At 44.6% G+C, this 20,237-nt stretch overlaps 1 protein-coding gene across 2 annotated transcripts; it reads right to left on the bottom strand.

Moving 5' to 3' along the window:
- Positions 1 to 6,317: 6,317 nt before the first annotated feature.
- SMARCD1 (SWI/SNF related, matrix associated, actin dependent regulator of chromatin, subfamily d, member 1) lies at positions 6,318 to 20,087 on the bottom strand. 2 transcript variants are annotated; one of them, XM_063119860.1, is made up of 13 exons: positions 19,902 to 20,087; positions 18,585 to 18,772; positions 17,393 to 17,435; positions 17,185 to 17,307; positions 15,150 to 15,272; positions 14,094 to 14,210; positions 13,273 to 13,374; positions 12,772 to 12,933; positions 12,583 to 12,680; positions 11,972 to 12,107; positions 8,960 to 9,082; positions 8,665 to 8,766; positions 6,318 to 7,965 (listed from the first exon to the last, which is right to left on the bottom strand). In XM_063119860.1, the coding sequence occupies exons 1-13, from the start codon at positions 20,067 to 20,069 to the stop codon at positions 7,912 to 7,914; spliced, it is 1,539 nt and encodes a 512-aa protein (XP_062975930.1). In that variant the 5' UTR covers positions 20,070 to 20,087; the 3' UTR covers positions 6,318 to 7,911. The 2 variants fall into 2 exon arrangements, with proteins under 2 accessions (XP_062975930.1, XP_062975931.1); XM_063119861.1 differs by lacking the exon at positions 19,902 to 20,087 and adding an exon at positions 19,650 to 19,735.
- Positions 20,088 to 20,237: the final 150 nt, after the last annotated feature.

Here is a 20,237-nt window from a genome sequence, read left to right as displayed (position 1 = left end):
CCCGCTGGAGAGGCGCTATAAACTCCTCCGCTCGGCCTGGCCACGCCTCCTGCGCGCTTCCACCCTTTCCTTGCCAGCGCGGCTCTGGGAAAGACAAAGCAGAGGGCGGTCGGGAATGATACGAAGAGAATGAAGGAAAGAGCGGGCGTCAGCGAGCGTGCGTGTGAAAGGGTGCAGCTCTACTTCTGAAGTAGAGGGCTCTGCTGAAGTCCACCTGTCTGACAAGACCTGCTGTTGCAAAAATTAATTTCACGAAAGCTGATGCCATGCCAGAGTAAACGTAGTAACCTTTAAAGTGCCACAAGACTCTTTTGCTCTTTTTGCTATAATTTGCGTTTAACTACCGATCGTCCAAATAAAGAATCCAACACTGTCACTACTACTACTACTACTACTACTATCATCATCATCATCATCATCATCATCTCTCTTTTCTCTCGTGGTGGTGGTTTTTCTAGACGGACATGACAGGCTTTGCGATCTTTTACTGTTTCAAAAATTTTCTTGACTATTGAACATGTTTTAAGTATGGCTGCTTTCTGTATGTTAGTATAGACGTATTTTGGTGATGCCCAGTTTCTGAAGGTTTTCTGTATAGTTTTATGTGATGCCGGTGACTGATGTGACTAACGGGATAATTGTGACCTTTTCCAGTTGCCATAGTTCTTTAACTTCCATAACCCAGTGGTATATATTTTTTCTCTCTTTTCCTCTTCCTTTTCTACATTTTTGTTATTACGTATTGCTATGTCAATGAAGTAAGTTTTTCTTTTCTTTTTTTGTCTATGTTATGTCTGGTCGGTTGCAGGGTATTATTTTGTCCATGTTCTGTCCCAGTATATTTTATGATATGCATTTTCCAAGATTGTTTCAGGTGATTATGTATAGTATGGAGTAGACTGTTTGAGGAGGTTGGGTTTGATGGCCAGTTGTTGCAGCTGTATTGTGTCTATGTAGTTCATTCCTACAAGAATTTTACATCCTCCTGTTACATGGTCTATTGTTTCTTGGAACTGACGACATTTCCTACATAAATATGTTATCACAGTGTTATCTTTTATGATACCTTTTTGGTAGTCCTTGGTTGCTATAACTTGATCCTGTATGGCTTTTGGAAATCTTTCTGTTTCAGGAAATAGCTGTTCTTTGTTTATTTATGGGTTCTAAATTATGTTGTAGTGCTTCCCATGTAGTGGTTTGTGCCCATTTTTCTTTTTTATCTACGAGTGATCAGTTTTAGTTGTGCAGTTTTGTAGTGCTAGGTTGAGAGGGGTGTAATTTTTATCTGCTTTTACTATGGCTTTATGAATGGGGTGTTTTTAGTGTGGAAGAATTCCCTGAGTGATTTTATCTGTTTAGCATGAATTGTGTCAATGTCCAGCAGACCTCTTCCTCCGTTTTTCCTGCTGATTGTTGTTCTTTCAAGGTATGAATTGGGATGGAGCATGCGGTGTTTCATGCGACTGAGTCTGTTTATTTCTTCAAGTTCAGTGTGTGACCAGTGTATGATTCTGAATAAGTATGGAGATAGGTATTGCATAGGTGCTGATGGCTTTGAAAATGTTTTTAGAGTTGAGTTTGGATTTAGGATTTGTGATAAGTGGATTGCATTCTTAGTTGAGTTTTTACTGTGGAGTGGTTGATTTTCATGTTTTGTTGGAATCCTAAATATTTGTATGTTTCATTTTCTTCCATGTTATCTAACATTTTGTTATTTAGTGTTTCTTCTTCTTCTTCCCCACCCACCCACATTTGACAATTATAGGCAAAAACTTGAAAAATCAACCAATTTTTAAAGCTTTGCAGTCCATTAAAGATGTGACTTTATGCATCTTCTGTTGGGAGCAATAGATTTAGGATCCAGATGCTGATTTTGCCATTTTCAATTTATCTTATTATGTTTATATGCACAATTACCTGAAAGTCTTATTGAACTTACTTTCACACACAAAACTGAGCTACAGCTGGGCTTAAATATTCCATCGTCAATTGATTTGTGAATTACACTGTGTAAGTATTTCTCTGGGTTGAAATGATCACCCCACTTACTCCATGATAGTTACTGCACTGGGGTCTTAATGCAGAGTAACTGTTCAGCCCACTGGGCACCCTCAAACAAACTCCTGCTCAGCCCTATGCCTCCCACCATTAAGGTCTTTGAAGAATTAGTGTTATTACCACACTGGATCCCCAGTGTAGGTTCATCACAGGCTCAAATAGCAAAGTTCAGGATGGAAGGACAGGAGGAAGGGCAAAGGGCTTCTCTTGAGCGCCACCCCACAACAAGTCAGTGGGGCACAGGTTACAACTGTCTGTCCACTGGACCCAGTGCTGTAATTAGTAAGCCAAGCATTGACTTGGAAGCTGTCAGCCAGAGCCCAAAGACCAGCTCCTATCCTCAACAAAATAAAACCCTTGGTGCCTTCAAAATCACAGTGCAAAGGAACCATACCAAATTATCTGCCTTTGTGGGAGATACATGTTGGAAAAGGAACTTGCCAAATTGGACTTAATATAATAAGTAAATATCCAAGGATAGCTGGACAACATCTGGCAGAAACTCAGTCCAGCTCCAAGCCTAAGGGTAATTGAAAAAGGGGTGTTCCCATCCAAATTTTAGTCAGCATGCACCAAAAAACAGGGCTTAATCTGTGCTAGGACTCAACCCCAGCACTTCTATTCCAAACCAGGAATCAAGACTCAGGACAATGTGAAGAATGTTTCAATGATGTGCAGTGTTCATTGTCCTCGCTGTTGTGGAATAATGTTTAGGATCTGCAAAAACCAGGATTTAGGGAAAGAACTACCATATCGCCAGGTGCTTTTAAACTTTTGCATCTCACCCCCCTTTTAACTTGTTAAATCTGGCATTGATTTAATTCGCAATGGGGTTGGAGCTGGTTGTGGAATACTGGGAGTTTTAGGACCTTTTCCCTTTCTAAACATGTATAGGACTTAGCCTTAAATTGCTTTTTATGATTGGTAATTTAAGGGAGGGGGAATTAAAGTGTAGTCATATCAAAAAAGCTTTTTAAAAGAGTTATTCATATATTCATAACTGAGCCAATGTTTGGTGTACAAGGGTGACTCTTTCTCTCTCAAAGAAGTGGTACAGGGCTAGGATGATCCCTCCTATTCTAGGTTTGGATGTTCTTGAAATCCTATGTTTCAGTTGCCTAGTGTAAGCCTTACACTGTAAGGTGTGGGGCAGGAGAAGCAGATGACCTTGGCTTAGTGTGTTACATAGAAAAGCCCTGTGGTTTGGGGAATGGGCCAATTGCAACATTTCACACCAGGCACTGCCATTGGGGCTCATTCTCAGCTAATTAGTTATGTAAAAAGATACCACATGCTACAGCCACTGAATTTGTATGTTGCACTAATGGAAGTCACGCTTTGGCCATGAACAAGTCAGCCAGCCATCTACTTTGCAAAAAAGGAGAGCATTGGCCAGGCTTTAGAGGAAGAAGAGAACAGAACATAAGTGGATAGAAGCTTCAGGAATTATCCGTTGCATAGAAAATGTCTCCTGATAATGAAATCTTGGTGAATGAAAATGCCGGTTAAAATATGTTAAGAAGGGACCTGTTCTGACAAAGAATCATGAGCCATAAACATCTCACACCCACCCAGCAACTGCAAATGAAAGTTAATACACATTTTAAAGATCAAGATGGCATAGATGTTGATCAAAGATGGAACTATTCTTGCTGTTTGGTGCCCAGGGTCATTGTCTCTCCAGTCATAACTGGCTCCAGCCCACCAGTCTGTGTGCCTTCCCAAACCTAGTGCCTACCAATCAGACATGTTAACTATGATTCTTCATTCTCGGCCAGCAAGGTCATCAGCCAAGCTGACTGGGTGTGATGGGAGTTGTATTCAACACATCTGGAAGGCCCCAAGTTGCGGGGAGGCTGGCCTGGTAGGGAGGATAACCTGGACCCAATACACCCCAACCTAATCGATGGGGCCCGTTATGGATCACCCTGCCAGTATCAAATATGTGTCGTTGGGAGTAGTGGATGTTGTGTTGTATTTACGCTTAGGTTCAAGTTACTGCCAGGCAAGATTCTAACTAAGTGATGTTCAGCAGGTCACTTATCCCTCAGCCTAACCTACCTCACATGATCACTGAGAACATGATAATGCTATGAGCCCCATGTACACTTCTTGGGTGGAATACGCAATGTAGCAAGCAGCAACACTTGAAAGCATGATCCATCAGAGGAACCTCATGTACAGCATCCTTTAGGCTAGGCACCGGCTTCTGTGCACCAATTTTTCTTTCTTCGCAGACTTGGCATCTGTCCCTAAATCAGCAATCCACACCTATTGGGCTTTTTAAGCTACGCAACATAATGTACATTCACATTCATTTCTACTGCTGTTTTTTGTTGCTTCTGGCTTTGGCATGATGCAACTTGCTCATTCTCCCCCCACCCCCATCTGCTTGTGGCACACCTAGGCTGGGCCTACCCAAGCAGCAGTTGGGAGAACAGAGTGTACCATGTCAGGCTACAGGTAGGGGATATCATTATAGGTTTCCCCACGTTAAAAAAAAAGTTCCCTGCAACCAGAAAATGAACATTATCAGGAAGAAAAGTTGTAACTATGCCTTTTTGCTTGTGATAGTCATTTTCTATTTGCAGGGATTTTTTTTAAGGTAAAGGAGCATGCAAATTTCCCCAGCAGCAGTTTGAAGTGGTACTCTCCATTCTACAAACCTTTCCCTCCATTTATGTAGACCAGATATTAATATTGTGGATAATGTAGACTTACATCTAAGCACAAATAAAGGTTTAGATGTGTTAACCTTCAGACACCATTGAGGACATTTCTAGACTTATATGTGATGCCCCCCCTTGATCCACACTGGCTTCCCTATTAGCGCCTGGATCCAGCACCAGTTCCTTCTCCTTACCTTTGAAGGCTTCTGTTGCTTTATCCTCTTGGCTCAGCTAGTCAAGATGGATTCCTGTCTGTGCCCTTTGATCTTCCAGCTCTACCACCTCCAGCAACCCAAAGGGTTCCTGTTTGCCTAGGCTACAACCCTATGCCCACTGTGTTTAAGAGAGCTCACACCTAAGTAAACGGGCATATGATTGCGCTGCATAGGACTCTGCCCTTTTCCCATTATGCCTGGAACTGACCCTCTTCTTCCTTTGCATCTCTGAAGGATTTTCCCATGAAGCCTCCAGGATGATCCCTTTATCTTCATCCCCTACTGAAAAATCCTATAAACCAACATACATATGTAGGGGCAGTAATTTGATGTGAAAGAGAAAAGGAAAACTTCAAAGAAATTGCAACAAAAATATATGTGGCTTTTCAGATGCATTGGTCATTATATGCATTTCCCAATTTCATGTTTCTTAGAATACCCAAAAATGTACAAACACACCCAATGATTGCATCCCAGATGGCAGCCTTCCTTTGCTTTTATAGACTTCAGATGTTGATTGGGATGCCTTCTGCATCAGAACCCCTCCCCCCACTTTTGTTTTCATTTCTTTGAGGACTGACTACAACGATATTCGTTGAACCTAATGCACATTCTTCCCATTTACCATCCTCTCCATCTTCCTCCGGCTTTCTGCAGTCAGACTTCAGCTTATAAACTTCCTAATGGGTTTTACTACTCTGTGAAGAATATAGTAATTACTTTTTTTCCTAAGGGATTCTCTGACCCATGCTGGACCTAATGGGAAATCTCCAAAGAGATGTGGCTCTTAAAAGGCTTGTGCCTTGAGAAGGGAGAAATGGAGGCACAGCGAAGCAGGAACACACGGCTTGGTATCTAATCTCCCATGAAGCCTACCATGTGATTTGGGGCTAGTCAGAGGAAATTGGCTAGAAGAGCTGCAGCATCGGTTGTATCCCCCTCACAAGACTGCCACAGGAAACATGGATGTACAGTAGCAAACCCACTCACCGACTCTCAGCCTAAGCTACCTCACAGGAGTGTTATGAGGATAAAATAGGAGGAGCATCATGCATGCTGCCTTGGGCTCCTTGGAAAGGTGGCATATAAATGTAACAAATAAACAAATGTGAACACATTGACCTAGTGTTTTTAATGAGTACTTAAGCATGCACACCCCGCTTAAAGGTTTTCCTGGGAGGCCAAGCAGATTTCCCTTGAAGCAACAACTTCTCCTTTGTCTCAGCAGAGAAGTCTTCCAGGAAGCCAAAGGAAAGCCTAAAGGAGGATTTATTTTATAAAAACAAGTTTGGGCATGGGTAAACAAATGGGTGTGCAAACTCTCCCTTCCACCCTGGCATATAAAGCAGCGCAGCACAAAAGGATAGATAGCACCTTCATTTAGAGGCAGCTTTTATTAAAATGGGGTGACATCTAAAAGGATACAGTACAAAAAAAATTTGGTCCAAGGGAGGAGGGATGGGGGGGGGAGGGGAGAAAAGAGGACCACAAAAACACAAAGCATAATAATAGGAGCAGTTAAAAAGAGCTAGACTTTGCCAAGCCAGTCAGTCTCTGAGCTTCCTTCATCTATACTTGCCCTGAGAGCCTGTGGCAGCTACGTAAAGCACCAGGGCTCTAATCCCTGGTACCACAAAGCGGGGCGGGGGGGGGGGGGCGGGTAAAGATGAGGTGGTCTTTCGTATGGCAAGGACAAGACGAGGAGGGGAGCATCTCTCACTCTTAATGTGGACACACACACATACACAAAGGGATTAGGGCCACCGGGACTCCTGAATTCATAGCAGTCCCAAGCCTCATTCCGGAAGGGGAAGAGGAAAGGGGCTTGTCAGTAACTTGATTTTTGCAGCTAGTGTCAAGAGTAAGAGCAGCTAGGACCTGTCCAGCTGCATTACAGTCCCAAAAAGTAATCGGCAGAAAGATGCAGCTGCATCCACCCCCCTCTCCTGAAGCAGCAAGTGTCCGAGACCAAGAAACACAGGACAGAAAGTCAGCCGTTCATTTTGCTGATCAGCGTCTATGCTGCAATTCTCCAGATCAAGAGCGCCTCCTGTATATCCCTGTTCCCCACCCTACAGTTTGCTCCAGAAACCTGCTCTGTGCCAATCAGGTGAGGAAGGCAAAAGGAGAGCAACTGTATCTTGAAGCTGTTCTCCTGCCCACTTCGGTGGATCCTGGGAGTGGGGCAGGGAGAGGAAGAGAAGAGTTAAGGGGTTGGGATGGAGATGCTTTGCCCCCCAAAAGGCAGTGATTTGGGCCCAGGACTAGGCCCAACATTTATCTAGCAGCTCCACCAGCCATCCTGTCCCCCACTGCCCCAAATCAAACCCAAATGAAGACAGACAGATGTGAGTGTTGTGACCCTGCACACCCCTTGCCAACTTTGCTGCATTGTTGTTCCCAGTGAGAAAGCCATGCATAGAGGGAGATGCGGTTCTCTCCCAACAAACGAATCTGCACAACATCCCTCACCCCCTTTTCAAGGCCAGAAGGCATATGCAACTTGCTCCTCAACCCAAACCCTGCAGTAAACTGAATAGGCCCAGCAGACCTGTGTCCACCTGGCAAGATCCAGAGTTGATGTGCGGAAGAAATGTCCAGGCCACAGCTTTGGGGGCAGGTGGGATGGGACCCTAGGGACTGGCAAGGGGATCCTGAGCTTGCCAGGCTCTGAACTGAAGCTGTCCCAGATGTGGCAAAGCTTCAGCTAGAGCCAGGACAGGAGAGCCCTGGGGCTCTAAAGGCAACAATCAAGGAAGGAGGGCCAGGCTGAAATGCAAGACTTTGGGCCTGGCTGCCAACTTCATCTCCCCACAAGCGGGGGACTGGAGCAGCAGAAAGAGATGATGCCAGTGGGAGAAGAGTGGTAGGTTCTGTGCTGGAGTGGGAATTGTAGAGGCCTGAGCAGTGAATCCCTGCAGTGTGTTTGGCAGCCATGAGATCTGCTGGCTAGGGAGGGGCAGGTCTGTCTATGTGTTGCGGATTCCCAGAGCCTGTTCTAGCTCCTGCCGTCTCTGCTGAACCTGTAGGAGAAGCCAGAATGACAGCTTTAATATATAGATAGCAAGAAAAGCTGTTAACCCTGATATTGCCAGACAAGAGGAAAAAGCAGCTGACACCAAAGCTACTAGCAGCGCTTATAGGAGAAAGCCAGAGATTCCAAAAGCAGCAGAGCCAGGAGTTAGTTCTGAGAATACAGCGCTCTTCCTTTACCAAAATGTGAAACCAAATTGATTTATGTGTCCCCCGTGCCCCAAAGCAGCATCCCCCAACCTGGCACCCTCCAGGTGTGTTGGACTACAATAACCATCATTCCCAGCCAGAGGAAAAAAGCAGCACACAGTTTTAAATGTGCAACATACGTAACTTTTTAAATCTATCTGGATTTTGATGAACAAATACTCCATTAATGTAATAGATTAAGTTCTGAATGCCCAAGGACACTTATGGAAAGCTGAAGTAGTGCGGAAAATTCTCCTTTACTTCATTGGGAATCTGTTGCCCATGAATGCGATGGGCTCCAAGCTGTAATATACTGGTGGCTTACAGGGCCATGAAAAGAGCCCAGTGCTCTAGATGTCAGACACTGGGGGGTTTAGGGAAGCAGGACCAAACTGTCCTGACTAAGCTAAGGGGGTGACATTCTATGATTCCTGTTAAGAGATGGGAGCACGTCCACCCCAATGTTTACAGGAGGAATCCCAATGGATGGAGTAGTTTACCTTAGAGTAGAAGTATCTGCACACAGCCTCCTGAGCCCATGGCTGGAAGTAGAACTCAGCTCGGCGCTCCTCTTCTGGATTCCCAACAACATCAGTCATAGCCTGGAGAGAAAGAGCCTTGTTACTCATCCCTCCCTTTCCTGAGATGAGCCCGAAGCCCTGCCTGGAAATACCAGCATGGGCTCCAGTGCTAACCCCCACTGAGTAGAGGCCAGTGTCTTGATGGAAGATGCATACAGGATCCCCCACATAGGGGGATTGGATTGTGCTTGGATTCCCCTCCCAGGCGTCTCACCTTCAAGTCTCGGCACTGGGACTGTAGCCAGTCGTTGATGAAGCCTTGCGGGTCTCTGGCAAAGCTCAGCATGAATTCCCGCTGGGTCTTCAGCTGGTTAATGGTTTCTATGGTCTCATGGATCTGAGATGGAGAAATACCAGAAAAGAACATTGGAAAAAGCACTTTCCACACAACGAAAAGTGAGATTTAAAGTGCATCCGCATGGGCTGGTATTTATGCCATCTGCTTCTGGAAGGCACATGAAGTGGAACTGCAGTCCACATCACAACTTGGGGGTCAGTCAATGCTTGTTCCCCATTAATATTTTTTAAATGCAAATTCCATTGAGATCAGATTAAAAATATTGTGCTATAATCACATTATAACTTCTCCTGACCACTGTCTCACCCCTCCTCTGTTATTCAAAGTTTTTTCATCTTTTTCTTTTACATCACTGCGCTCAGTACCCTAGACCAGTGGTTCCCAATTAGCTAAGTACTGCGGACCCTTTGTTTTTCAAATGCCAAGCCATGGACCCCCTACTTTTGAAAAAAAATGTTATCTCTATGGTAGTTACCTGTGCAAAGCAATTTTTTGGAGAAAATAAGGGGTAGCCCCTAATAAGCAAAGGATTTTAGGTATACTAAAAAACACACCATAAAATTTGTGATATTACCACACAAAAATGCCAATGATTTAGTTAGGAATATAAAGACGAATTTAATTTTACTAACGTCTAGTTTACAATTGAACAAATTATAACATGTCTAGCAGCTACCAAACCTAAATGTGATGGGAGAAATCATGACTCTTTTTGTCCCGAACAATCCCTTCCACATCCGGTTCAATATTTCCTCATTTTAATCTCAAATCTGGATCAACATCGAGCTGATTTCTATGCTTGTTCTTCATATAACAAAATGTCAAAAATATTTGTTCACAAAGATATGTGGAACAAAAGGAAACTAAATGTTTCAAAGCTTTTTCACCTAACTTCTTATAATCAGGAAAAACCTTCACCCAGAATTGGTCCAGTCTATATCAACAAGTGCATCTTGCTCTTCCACAGATTGGAGTTGTTAGTTGTACATCACCATATTCAAAATGATTCCTTATCCATGAGTTTTCAGGATTAGGCGCAGGGAAGTAATCTCTGAAGCTAGTCGCTAAACCACGCAGGTGCTCAGTGATGTTATATTTCAATTCTGGTAGGAATTCGTCGTCAGTGAACTCCAGAAATGAATGGTGAATATGTGAATGGTGCCACGGACCCCCTGGGGTCCGCGGACCACCAATTGGGAATCACTGCCCTAGACTACCCTACCCCAAACTGGTGCCCTCCAGATGTTTTCAATTTCAACTCCCACAGTCCCAGTCAGCATGGACAATGGTCAGGAATTTGGGAACTGTAGGACTTCTTCCTGTCTAAACATGCATAGGATCACAGCCTTAGAAAACTTTTTAGTTGCATGGCTTCCGAGCAAGCCAACTCTAATCCCATCTCAGGGTCTCTTATTCAGCAAATGGGATCAAATTGATAAAGAAGTATATATGGGTCCAATTGCACAAAGTCGTATTGATTAAGCGAACAAAGAAACAAAATCCCAGCCAACAATTCTGAACAAAGAAAACTTAAGAGCCTTGCTGGATCACATCAAGGGTCCATTTGGTCCAGCATTCTGTTCAAACAGTGGCCATCCTGCTGTTGACCAGCAACCCACAAGGAGGACACAAGCTTGTGTGTATATGAAAAGTACTAAGTTCCTCCCCACAAAGTCTCCCCCTCACCCCAAAAGACAGAACTGGAATGACATTAATGGTGCAAATACAAGCACACTTACAAAGGAGTAAGTCCCATTAGGCACAGTGAGGCTTACGTTAGAGTAAAGAGGCTTACAAATATACTGAACACGTAACAGAACTGCTAGTAGAGGGACACTACTGTTAAGAAAAAAGTGTAATAGGACAGGAATACTTTATGGCTGACCCAAATGTGTCACATACCCTCCACTCGCACCCTCCCTACCCGCTTTCTCTTCAGTAGATAAAATGGTGATCCTTCAGCTGTTGCCCCAGAGTCAGAAGCCTACTGACCAGGAATCTGCTTTGTTTCAACTTTTAATGACTGTGACTGGGCAACCTTCCCAGAGGCTCTGAAAGGCTGACTGCAGGCCAGGAATCTGGGAAATCCAGGTTAACTCCAGGGCTGCTACAGATGTCCCGAAGGACTGTGAAAAAACAACATCTCCTTGAAATCTTTTTGCAGTTATCAAGGTTTTGCCATGTAATGGTCAGCTGTTCGGAAAGCCACTGTCTGTTTCTTGTTAAGTTAAGATGGGTAGTTCTGCAGTTGAGATACAATGCACATGCGTAACGGCGGGTAGCACACGTTCTTGTAGAGGCATGACGAAAATACACAAAGGAAGGACAATAATCCGAAAAATACTGTGCTCCTAAGGAAGATTATGAGGGTTGTCACATGAGTCAATGTTATGCAGCGCATGTCTACAGGCCCTAGATAACGGGAAGCATTCAGAAACAAAAGTAATGGGAAGCAGCTGAAATTTAAAGACTAAGGCTGCAATCCTATCCACCTTTACTTGGGCATAAGCCCTACTGAACTGAATGGGATTTAATTCTGAGTAGATATGCATAGGATTGGACAGTAAATGGCACAGCACGAAGGCACAGCAATAAAGGAACCCAGAACTTGCCAACTCCTGGCACCCTCTTTAAACCACTAAACATTGTAACTAATGTCTGTTTGCGTTTTTGATATTGTTTTGGACGATGGAGGTGTACAACGCTCGCTACTTTAATGGACTGTTATGTCCCCAGGGTTCGACAATAACACTTGGGTGTATCCGACTACATCATTAACAGCTTTAAAAGTTTGCTACTGAAGGCTTGGTTGGAGAGAGAAAGTGTTATTTCTCAGACATCTCACATGCAGAGATTAGGGCAAGATCTCTTTGACTACTCAACATCAAGAGAGCTCACTGTGCAAGGACCACCTCCACAGCCTCACACCTTGTTATCCAGTGCAGCTATCTCCTGCTGGCTGGCGGTGGAGAGCAGGAAAGAATTCATTTGGGTTTTCAAAGTATCATCCACTTCCACATCGATGTCGTAACAGGCAGTTTTCTTCTGGTCATTTGGATCAACGCTGGGGGAGCAAGACAAGAGACAAAACACTCGGAGTTTGATTCAACAAAGCACTCAGCAAATCTGCACTGGAGATCATGGGGAGAGCAATCTAATGTTTCCCAAATTAAGGCCACTTTGGCAAAGAGCATTTTTAGACAGCCCTTCTCCACATCCAAAAAATCAGCTTCTCTAAGGCTGTGCAACCGGCCTGACTGCCTCCCTCCCTCCCTTTCCCTGAAAGTGTGCTAGAATGTTTCTATATCTAGGAAAGCATTTCTGTATCTACTTCTGTAGTCTTTTTGAAACACCATTAAGAAAATACATCTTAAAATATTTTCCTGTGGTACAACCCGTAGCAAGAAAGACTACTGAAAGTAGGAAGCATGTTCTAGCATGGTTAGCACGTCTACTGTATATTCTCCAAGGCCTGGGTGGTACTCTGTGACACTCTTGTGGCTCAGCTATGATTCCCGTGCCACATGCCGTACTCTCACCTGATGACATGGTTGATGATGATTGGCTCTGGAGGCATGAGCAGTGCATGCAGCCTCTGGGGGATCTCTGAGAACTTCATTCGCTGAGACTCAAATATCTGCAGGTTGAAAGGGAAGGTCAAGCAGTTCAGAAAGAGCCCAGCACTGGGGCCGCCTGCAAGAGCTGCTGCCCTGCCCCACTGTGTTTACCTGGTGGAGGTACTTGTCACAAATGACATATTCCCGTTCATGGGGGTCCTGCAGTTTGTGAGTCTTGATGTATTGCCACAGTGCCTGGATGATCACTGGGCGTGTCTGGGTATGGATCCCCAAGAGGCGAGCCAAACGCGGGTCCAGTTTGAACTGGGGAGGCTGCAGAGAGAGCGCAACATCTCAAAAGGGCAACTATCACATTATCTTCCTTTCTGAAAAACCATAAGGAACTCAAATTCAGGGGGGTAAACACCCACCCATCCCCAAAATACTATTTTTTTAAAGATGAGGTGGTGGAAACTAATAATTTCAATCATCACTTGATCACACAAATATACATCCGAAAAATAAAGGAGATAATTTCCCAAATATGAAAAGTGCCAGTGGGAAATTTGGACAGGTTCAAAGGATGGCCCAGTGACTGTTCTACTGCAGCCCCTGATGTCCCATGGCCACGGATGCCCCTCAACTGGCCGTCATTGAGGAGGTCCTGCCTACCTGGTAGTCCAACATCAGGAGGACAGTGCAGCGCACATTCACATCCCCAGGCCTTTTCACCTGGAAACCGTCAGTCTCCTGGGTGGTAGCAGTCCTATGCCACTAAAGGGCCGGGGGGGGGGGAAGGGGGGAGGAGGAAGAACAGAGAAGGTGGAGAAAGAGTCAATCAGTGATAGAGCAGAATCCCAGCATGAGAGAACCAGCATGGTGTACCAGAAGGAATGCCAAACGCGGCTTGGGAGATCTGGGCTCAAATCCTTGCCATGAAGCTTGCTGGGTGACCTTCAGCCAAGCTCCCATTACCTAAGACGATTTGTGATTAAAGATAGGGCAGGGGGAGGGAGGATACGGCATCGTGTCCACTGCCTTGAGCCATTTTGGAGCAGGATAAACATAGAGAAACCTTACAAGAATCTAGTAGTAGGTCCCAAGGAATTTTTTGTACATGGACTTCTCTGTACTGTGGCTTTCTTATTTCCTTATAATCTGGCCGAGAATTTATTATTTATTTAAAACATTTGTATCCCGCCCTATATCATTAAGATCTCAGGGTGGTGTACAGAAAAAAGCATACAGTATAAAATAAATATACACAGCTAAAAACAAATTAAACCATGAACCAAGTTAAAACAATATATAATTTAAAAGCGGTAAAAACACTTAAAACCATGTGCCATCTTAGTGAATTTAACCATTAAAGACTTTGTTAAAAAGCCATGTTTTCACTTGGCGCTGGAATAAACTTATATTGGCTTGGAATGTTACTAGGTGGTTGAGGTGTGTGCATGAGTGTACACACAGATACCAACCCAGCATCTTACCTCTACCAAGTGATTGTCTGGGCCATAGAGGTCCTTGTCTAGTTCAATCACCAGAGACTTAAAGAAGGATGAGAACTTTCTCTTCTGTTTGGTAGCATCGTACTTGGAGAGAGCAGACTGCAAGAGAGAGAAAAAAGGGAGATTCCATTTGTTGCCAACTGCAAGCAAATGTACATAGCATGCAAACTCCAGAAGCTAAAGAGAGCTGCTAGCTGTCGTTCAAGGGACAGCGACTGCTTTCTCTAGGGAAGGAGAGATATGAGAAGTTGCAATCTGTAACGCTGACCCGTCACCTGCTTTTCGCAGACCCAAAAATCATGCCCAAAAGGCACTGCCCACTCATTTTAGCATCTTAGAGCACCCTTTCCTCGCCTGACACAAGTATGCAGTGTCAACTAAGGGCTTCTGTGAGAGTGATTATATCTTATGTCACTTGAAAAGGTTAAGCATAATGTCAACTTCATATCAGTTTCATATGAAATTGACATATGCAACCATCCAAAAATGACACTGACATGGATCTTGAGTTTTGTAAGACCCATGCTAATTAAGAGTAAAGCCTGAAGACATTCTCATGCACTGCTTAGAAACTTTCACTCTTCAAAGGGTGAGTACAGAATTATCCGTTGAACCCCAATTAGCAGAAGCACGGGATGTTCCTGGGTACAAAGCAGAGCTCTCTCCGTGCAGACAGATCTAGTACGACGAATTCCCAGGTTCCAGGCTGGCAAAGAGCCACATGAAAATTCTTGCCAACCAGGTTTGGCTCTGTTAAGAAGCATCAAATCCAATCTCAAAGTTGCTCACCATCTCCTCTATCTCAAAGAACATCAGTTGTTAATAGCGTAGTTCTGATGCGTTTGCATCCTCCCTTTACAGGTCAGCGGTGGGCAACTTGTATCTCTCCAAATGTTTCAGCCTAACACTCCCTTCATCCACCACTGGTTATGCTGGCTATGGCTGATGGGAGTGGTAGTCCAAAACATCTGGAGGGCCACAAGTTCCTCAACCCTCCTATAGGCTGATATAGAGAAGCTAATTCCATTTCTCACTCACATCTTCTAGTAGTCGTCCTTCCACTCGGAGCTCCCAAGAAGCCACGGTGCCTTCTCCATCCTCTGCATCTGACTTGGCCGGGTTGAAGGTGTTAGAGATAAAAATGCGCAGCTTCCGTTTTTGCTAAAAAGGAGTAGCAAACAGCTCACATTAGTTGTGAAACTGAGAACCAGTAATCCCAATCCATACCATCATTCCCTCAACCCTAAAGAACCCGCTCAACACCCAAAAAGAACACTGCCTCCTCACTAATGTTTATCTCTGCAACTGAGGAATTCTTCCGTACCAGAGGCATTTCTAAAGTACACGGGTGTGATGCGTTCAAATGCTTCACTAAATTCTTTGAGTTTACTCACATTCAGGAAAAAAAAGAACATCATATGAGACTTAAAAGAGTAGCTGTTCAGATATAAGCAATTCCACCTTAATATATTCAATAAGAAATGTATACATAAATACAAATTTACCCTCTGTATGGAAACTGAGATTTCTTGTTAAAGTTTGGCATTTATTAAAACAAGGCTGATAGAAAGGCGTGATTCATATATTACCACAGTAGGTGGTACAGGAGCTGCTCACTGTGGCTTCTGCCTATGACACTGGTTAACACAGAAGGCAAACCTCTACAGAAGACACTAGGCATGGAACCACTTCAGTCGCCCCACCTAGTCTAGATGCTAATCCTTCATCTAGACTAGCCTTCCCCAGCCTGGTGCCATCCAGATGGTTTGGACTACACCTCCTAACATTCCTGACCATTGGCCATGCTGGCTGGGGGTGATGGGAGTTGGAATCCACAACATTTGGAGGACACCACATTGGGGAAGGTTGATCTAGATATTAGCGAAATAGTATAGGGAAAAAAATCCCAAGTCATTGAGGTAAGAAATACATTTGGCCCAAGAAGCCAATTAAAAAAGCATCTCTGTAGAACACAAGTGAGAACCTTTTTTTCCTTTCTCTTGGGGGCCACATTCCCTTGGGGGTACTCTGTCGGAGGTCATGTGAAACCAATGATGGTGAGGGCCACCACTTTTTCTTCCTGACTTTCTGCCACCCCCTTCTCTCTCTCCCCCACCTGATGGAAGAGACACAGGCCACTCTTACCAGAGGTCCAAACCAATTGCTTGCATAGGGCTTTTGAATTTAGGCCAAAGGCTACATGAGGGCCTAGGGGTGGAGGTTGCCCACCCCTGCCATAGATGAAAAAGGGAAGAAATACTGGGGCTAAAGGAAACTTGAATATTGGAAAATGAGAACTTTATTTTAAATTATTCATTTACTATTACATTTTTCCTCTTGCAAAGAACCCAAGGTCACATAGTCCTCCTCCCCTCCAGTTTATCCTTACAACAGCCCTGCAAGTTAAGTTAGGCTAAGAGTTAATGACTAACTCAAAATTAGGTAGTGAACTTTATGGCCATGTGTGAACTAGAACCTGAGTCCCAGTTCTACACTCTAACCACTACGTTACACTGGCTCTCAATGGTGATGGGAGACTTTTCCAGAACTGAGGGAAACTAGCCATTTGGAAAAGAAGAAGAAAACAGGGAAAGGGACAAAAAGTATAACCGCACATTGAGTGGAGAAGCAGCAGCTAACTGAACAGTACCATTGGGGAGCTCTGTGATCTCCTTTGGGGGTAACGTCCCAGCCTACAGAAAAGTTGAGCTGGGAAAGCAGGTCTCTGGTCATGACTACTTTTCTTGTTGCAGCAAGGATAAACTACTAAAGAAACTCCAGCTTCTCTCCCGTTACTGTAAGCACATGGAAGAACAGAAGGGGCTTTGGGTTTGAGGACAAGTCTCACTATTTCAGCAGATAATGTAGTTTATATCAGACAGCAGTGAAGGTATTCCCAGTCCTAAGGGAACACTGGTGTGCCTATTAAGAGAAGCCCACGGCTGATAGTTGTGCCACTGACAACTGACAGAATGCCAGACCGCAGTATAATTGCAACATTTGTACTTTCACATCACTGGTTAAGTTGACTTTTATTTCCTATCGCTGTAGCGAAGACACACACAAGTGTTACCTTAATGGGCCGTTTCAAGGCCTCCTGGATATCCAGCCGCTTCCTCATGATAGTCTGGTCCAGCTTCCTCTCAAATGCCAACAAATCCATGTATGCCTGAGACTCCGGTACTAGCTCTCGGATCTAGAACAGCACAGCCACAATCAATCAGTGAAGCCACCTATTTCTGCAACCATGACAGACTACAGATGTCTGAAGTCCCACTCACCCGCTGAGGTAGAATCTTATCAGCCATCTTCTTCTTCTTGGCACTGTGCAAAGACAAAAATGTTCGGATGATAAGTCTCACACAGGCATAAGTACCACCTTGTAGACTGGATTTACTATTAAATTGTATTTCCTATCTGATCCACTTTTTAAAATGAAAGTATGACCAAAGGACACAGAGATTTCCACTGTACCAGCATTAATGGGTTTTTTTAAGGCATATTGGAAATCAAGAGAGGTGTCTGCAATTTTTTTTTAGCCTGATTGAGGAAGGATATGAAACTTTCCTGAATAAACCTGGAAACCAGTATCTAGTTATTAGGAATTACAGCATGACCTTAAGCATGTTTACTCAGAAGTAAGTCCAGCTGAGTTCATTGGTACATGTTCCCTAGTAAGTATGTATAGGACTGTAGCCTTTGGTTGAGATCTTAATATAGTTAAATTATGCCACCTCTGCACCCTAGAGGCATTGCAGAAGAACAGGGAACCTGGTACTCTTCAAAAGACTTTTTGGGATTATAGTTCCCATAAACCCCAGTCAGCATGGCCAGCGCTTAGATTATGGGAGTTGTCGTTCAAAATATCTGTGGACACTAGATTGCTTATCTCTGCCTTAGCATACTACTTGAGAACATCAGGATTTGTGAGTGTTAGGGAACACTAAGGGCTTGTTTGTTCTAGGTTCTTTTGGATTTAAGGTTTATTTACATAGTACACTTGACCTGCACAAACTACAGGTTATTGGCACACTGCATAATATCTGACCACGGCAGATGTGGAAAATCATGGACTAGGCTCAAGCTGCAATGGCAGATGGAACACCAGGAGGAATGATGTTAGTATACAAATAGTCAGTTTCAAATTTTCTTTCTGCAGGTACTGCCTCCTGCTTTCCCAGCTTTGTAATTGGGCACTGAACTAGGAGCACAGAAAGTTCCAATGAAGACATGCCTCAAAGTGAGTGTATAAGAGAGGCCTATCTCCCTCTTCTCCGGAGTTGATAAATGTTAATTTCCTTGTTTTAAATGTCCTGAGGCGAGTCCTTTCTCCCTATTTCAGCTTTTTCCATGTAAGCCATTTTCAGAAGTAAAAGAACAGAAGGCAACACCACAAGATGATTTAAGTTCCTGGGTTTAAAGAACAAAGCACTTATGCTCTTCATTGCCTATAATAGAAGAGGAGCTTCTTACTTGTGGTTACGGTTCTGCACTGACTGTTGCTGAACTTGCTGGATCTGCTGAGGGGCTGGCCTTTTGCGAGACTGGTCCATCCCAGATTGGGCCATTCCTGGTCGGACTGAAGGGCTCCCGCCATACCCTGGTGGTCCCATCGCAGGTCCCTGGGGGGTCATGCGGCTGCCAGGCAGCATGCCAGGGCGCTGGGGAAAAACAATAATACATAGAAACATGGTTTCTGGAGCACCTCAGTCAGAACACCACCATTTCTCTGTAGCAAAACACATGAAGTTATTTCACTTTGATTTCATCCATGGTATTTCTTGTTCTTAATTGCATAGGAAGTCTTATCACAGCCAGTTTATACAATCAGGAGAATCAAGTAGTACAGCTTTTCCTGGATTGTGCCACTTCAGCTTGTAGATAGAGGCTGCAAATGTTTGTCCCTACAGATAAGGATTTGTGTGAAATAATTTAACATTTCACAGAGAACAATTCAGCCCTTCTACTAGTGTGCTAGTCTTCATTTATTTTATTTGTTAAGTACTCTGCTTCTGGTTAGGGAAGCAAACACACCACCCCTATCTGTCACCTGAAGTGATGTAACCCAGGAAAGGTTTTAGCTCTTGAATCTGCCAATTACATAAACTCGCCTTTTGTCTCCTCACGTTTTAAACTCCCACCTCTTACCCCACCTACCGATTTGCTCCAGAATCTTGAATCCCTTACCCCAGATTCATTAGAATAACAGCTGTTTGTTTTAAATGTCTTTTTGCTTTCAAACAGATACAAGACTTTTAATTCTTTTATTGTACATCACTTCATATATTTTATGAAGAAACAGCTAATAAGGCCATAATAAAACAAATGAAACGACATAAACCACACCACCGCACACATACAAGGACTCCCTAAGCGTTTCTCCACGCACCACTTTGTTAAACCCCAATTAATCCAGACCCACCCTGGATTTTTCTCCCTACCCCATTTCCACCCCTGCCCCAATAGAACCGGGTGCCTGATCCTCAAATCCAGAGGCACCCCGGATACGTGCCCACAGCGTCACCCTAGGAGCCTCACCCCCATCTTCTCTAGATTTGCCAATAAATCTTTACGCCGCGGATCTCCCCTTTAGCAGCTCTCTTCTCGCCTCCATCTTTCTGGAATGACGCTCCCATCCTCCCCTCCCCCCCCCAAGCCCTGCCCACTGCAGTTTAGCCTCCTCTGCCCCCCCCCCTTAGGCCGCCACCATCATCTCGCGCTTACGCCTCGCCCTAAAGCCCCGCCCCCAAATGAGCCCCGCCCCCTTTCTCAGCCGGGCCGGGTCGGTACCGGGTATGCAGTGCCGGGCAGAGGCGAGCGGTACATTCCTTGCCCAGGGGCCGGGCCCATCCGCACAGGAGGCCCAGCAGTCCCTGGCCCCAGCGGTCCCGCCCCAGGGCCGGCTCCGCCACCGCCGCCGCTCGGAGCTACAGCCTGGAAGCCCGCCCGCGCCGCCATCTTCCCTCCCTCAGCAGTACAAAGCGCGGGGGGAGGGGGGGGAGGAGAGGCGGATGTGGGGTTAGGATGATTTAGTTGGGCTTTACCATAGAGACGTCGCCAGTGGGAGATAGAGCGTCGCCGGATTGGTAATAGAGGCGAAGCGGGACAGAGGGATAGAGACGCGCG

Source organism: Elgaria multicarinata, chromosome 3 (assembly GCF_023053635.1).
Source record: "Elgaria multicarinata webbii isolate HBS135686 ecotype San Diego chromosome 3, rElgMul1.1.pri, whole genome shotgun sequence".
NCBI lineage: Eukaryota > Metazoa > Chordata > Lepidosauria > Squamata > Anguidae > Elgaria > Elgaria multicarinata.
The sequence above is the reverse complement of the archived record's forward strand: the minus strand, read 5'-3'. Positions and strand labels throughout refer to the sequence as shown.